Genomic DNA, 4,306 nt, shown 5'->3' with positions numbered 1-4,306 from the left:
GTATTTTCTGACCGAGGGAGTATATTTTAGTAATCAGGTACAAGTAATCATATCTATTTTTAGTTTAAGTTCTCATATTATTAACCAAATATTGATGTTCCAATCTCCATGAAATATATTGCAACAAATTCCCACAATAATCCGTGGGGTACCATCTACTCTTTTTTTTTTTAGTTTCGATGTCCTAGTCCGTATGGAGGACTCGACGCTGGAGCTAGGAGTAGCCTGCATTTTCTAACAGAAATCATCTCGCGGCTGCTCATGGTCAGAGTGACAGATGCCCGTCTGAAATTATTAGCCACATTAACAGGCAAAGCAAACATTACCATCTGCAGTGCATATACCCCTTCAAAAAACTATCTGGATACACTCATCATGCCATTTGCATCCCAGTTCTAATCTACTGAACCCAGATGCTGCAATTTACAACTAGGAGCGCAACACGGCAGGATCTTGGATGGCCCCAATGTCTGAATTTGTACAACACTAAATTGCAAAACAATCTAACCTCAGATTCTTCAACCTAGCTAAGAATGCTTCTTTTCTACAAAGAGGGGGGAGGGGGGACGCAATCTGGTAACACAAATCGATGTCAGAATTTGAAGTCCTTCGGGCGCTGCAGCCTCTTCCTGGCTTTCTGAGCGCTTTGGATGCTTAAAATCAGAGAGTTGCCTGTATCACATGTACTGTCGTACCCCATCAGCTTTACACTAAGATCCTTGCATAGCAACTCTAACCTACCTCGATCGTCGTCGCCTGCCAGTTGCAGCTGATTGGCCTGCTCTCGAGAGATGGCGGCATATAAGTGGAAAGCTTTCTGGTGAGCCTCCTTCTCGGCTGCAGGCTCCTGATCCTTTTGGTCCCCTTCCAAATGGGGATTCTCAAGTGTAATCCTGAGCAAGCCCATAGACTGTGGATCGTCGGGTGTCATGGAGGAGAACACGAATGAGAATCTGCTGAATTCAAGATCTGGCTCCGTGAAAAGATCTTCAAGGATGCCATCAGGAGGTCTAAGGCTTTTCTGCAGAGCATACTTTTTATGATCGGAATCCACTCTGCTTTGTGAAGCCCGGAGAATTCTGGAAGCTTCTCTTAGTCCGCTCAATAAGGCACCATGCATCGTTGCAGGGTATGCACGGTTGGTTGCTTCTCCAGCAAAGAAGAGCCGGTCTTCACTGACACTCTCAGCAAGAATGTCATAGTCCGTTCCAGAAGACCCAACTCTGATGTGAGAGTATGAACCGCAACAGAGAGGATCACTACCCCATCTTGTACAAGCAGATTGAATGGGGTCAGGCACAGTAACGCCTTTTGGGCCATAGATACCTGCAAACAAATCATGAATAGCATTTTAAGTGCTTATTAAACAAGTAAACAAATCATATTTCCAATATAAAGAATTTGCATGCATCCCCCTAATAAGCTTCTATTGCATAACCCCTGTTGTTACCATATCATTAAGCATCCATCTGATAAACTAATCCAAAAATGACCAATGTAAGCACATGTGCTTATAGGTAGTTAAATGCTCCCACATAAATGCTTAAGGGGCAATTCTTAACTTTTCTCATATTCTCTGCCACGTGTCGTGAAAAAAAAAATTAAGCACCTATACCTAGGAGCATTGGAGATGCTGTGATTGGAGAAGAAAAAAACTAACAAGAAACAGGTAATGGCTACTAGCAAAAGACATCCATACTCTAAACAATCGACTGCACCTTCTAATAAGTCCAGAAAAAAAAGGTATAGTACATCAAAATAGCTATTTTATTACTATATAAATCACAACTCAAATCAAGACAAAACGACATTTCAATGGAATAGTGTGGTGACAATGATTATAACATAATCACATGCACTACTTGTTCTAGCTATTTAAACCTGATCTTAAATGACCACCTATTCCACCAAGGAATATAGAGTGTATAACAGGTATACAACATTAATATGTTTCAAACATAATTTTTCATATGGATTAGCAGATATACACATCATTTAAAAGCTTCCACTCAACATTATCCTGCCTCTCTTGCTCATTGCACTTTGTTTAGTGTTTACCCAAACACAAGCGCAATGAGCAAACCACTTCATGTAGTTTTTTAAATGCCTTTCCGCATATCTATAATACCTAAAGAGTTCATCCCAACTATCTTATTTCTCTTGACATGCAAGCTATCCACATCAGCAGCCCAGCCACAACATCATTTTGTTACCCACTTACAGGGGGGGCCCGCCATAGGTTAATCATCATAGTTCCCCGACGTGTCCTCCTTGACCTCCTCTCACTAAGCACATTCCTCCTCCTTGACCTCCTCTCACTAAGCGCATTCCTCCTCCTTGACCTCCTCTCACTAAGCGCATTCCTCTTGGCCCGTTGAATGCATGTGGAGGTCAATAAACGGGGCAATAATTACCGGAGTTAGCTGGCTATTCCCGCTGCAGCATGGATTGGATGATTTATGTCATGTATCTATTGTGCGTGAAAGGAAGGGGAGCCTTGGCGCAGCGGTAAAGTTGTTGCCTTGTGATCATGAGGTCACGGGTTCGAGTCCTGGAAACAGCCTCTTGCAGAAATGTAGGGAAAGGCTGCATACTATAGACCCAAAGCGCAAAAAAAAAACTTCTTTCTATTTTGGATAATTTCTTTTTCAATAGGACTCTCTTTTTGGACCCTTCCCCGGACCCTGCGCAAGCAGGAGCTACATGCACCGGGCTGCCCTTTTAGCTATTGTGCGTGGAAGACAAACTGATGGCCTCGCCTATTTGTACGTGGAAGACAAAAGTATGGCCTCTCCAGCTTCTACCCACTACCATGTGTATTCATCATCCATAGGCCCATCGTCTTCCACTCGGGTCCTTTTCTCTGGGTCCACTCGGGTCCTTTATTCTGGATCCATCTCACAATATAAAAACAACTAACGTGATGTTCTCTCGCCCCTCTCTTCAAGTCTCACCGATCGAGCCCTCTCCACCAGAACATCCTTTCCCCGGCACCGTATGGGATGTGGCAGCGGGGAAGCAATCTCCGGTTGAGAACAATCCTTCGGCTGACCGCCTATCCGCTCGCCTCCGGCGGCTCTTCGGCTCCGGCAAAACCGCCAGCCCACCTCGTCTCCGACGACTTTTCGGGATATCTCGGGATGTGGTCCTGTTGCCAGTGGGCCACTCTGATCGTTGAGCCCCTTGCCTTCAATGATTCTCCTGGTCTGGCACGACTGCCAGTGCACCTTGCCCATGGTGTTGATTTATTTTTCATCTTCTCCTAATGCCTCAGTTCAGGCGCTGCTGGGAGGTTGATTCCGCAGGGAGTCCCGGGCTAGCTTTACTGAATCACTTCTGATTAGGGATGAAAATGGAGTGGAAACTTTCCGCTTTTCCGGAGGAAAAATGGAAATGGAGAGGAAATATGAAAATGGAAACGAAAATGGAAATGGAATTTTTTTATGCGGAAATGGAAACAAAAACGGAACGGTGTTTTCCGGTGGAACAGGCGTGGAAACAGAACTTTCTGTTTCCGTGAATATGGAATTTCCGTTTTTGTATAGGCCTATGGCCGCTTTGTAGCCCAACCACCAAACAACACATGATGACACACTGAGCAGAATAGATGATTTCAGGCCCAAATTGTCCAATAGTACTACAATATTACGCTAAGTTGCTAACGTAATCATATTATTTTGTAGCTATGGTGATATTTCATTAAATTTGTTTTTTATTATTATTATTTCTCTATGACTCGAGGGTTTTATGTTCTGGTCAACGCCCACTTCTGTTTCCATGTCCGCTTTGTATTCGCTCCGTGTCTGTTTCTGGTAGTATCTGTTTTCGTATTCATTTCCGGGGTTTCTGTATTCGTTTCCGCTTCTGCAAACAATATGAAAACAAATGTGGTACCAGCCAGTTCCGTCCGTTTCCACTCCGTTTTCATCCTACTTCTGATGTAAGCATGCACACTGACACTATGCACTGGCCTTACTTGAAACATCTCATGTGCGCGGATGACTGTTTTGTGAGTGAATTTATTTTCTTTATTCCATATGTATGCATCATATGCAAGTAGTAGATCAGGAAAGGCCATCAAGCAAACATTGATGTTTTGTGTACGTACTGCTGACCATCATACTTTTTGTTTTGATAATTTGTCAGCTAACCTATTCCGTTGTATACGGATTTATTTGAACTCCATTTATTCAGAATGGGAGAATCTTGCTCCCTTCTGTTCCTAGAATGTTTTCTTGAGATAGATACACTTGCTACCTTTCAGATTTCAAATATACTTGACATATGTAACTGCAAGTAGTCCACG

General features: G+C 43.3%; 1 protein-coding gene across 1 annotated transcript in view; it reads right to left on the bottom strand.

Annotated features, from left to right (window-relative positions):
- Positions 1-294: 294 nt before the first annotated feature.
- Positions 295-4,306, bottom strand: part of LOC119338613 (lysine-specific histone demethylase 1 homolog 2-like) — a 6,550-nt gene continuing 2,538 nt past the window's right edge. The window contains exon 2 of the mRNA XM_037610908.1: positions 295-1,326. Within this exon, the coding sequence (XP_037466805.1) occupies positions 593-1,326 (734 nt within the window). The 3' untranslated portion in view covers positions 295-592. The remainder of the gene's footprint in view (positions 1,327-4,306) is intronic.

Source organism: Triticum dicoccoides, chromosome 7B (genome assembly GCF_002162155.2).
Source record: "Triticum dicoccoides isolate Atlit2015 ecotype Zavitan chromosome 7B, WEW_v2.0, whole genome shotgun sequence".
Lineage (NCBI taxonomy): Eukaryota > Viridiplantae > Streptophyta > Magnoliopsida > Poales > Poaceae > Triticum > Triticum dicoccoides.
This window is presented reverse-complemented; position numbering and strand designations above follow the sequence as displayed.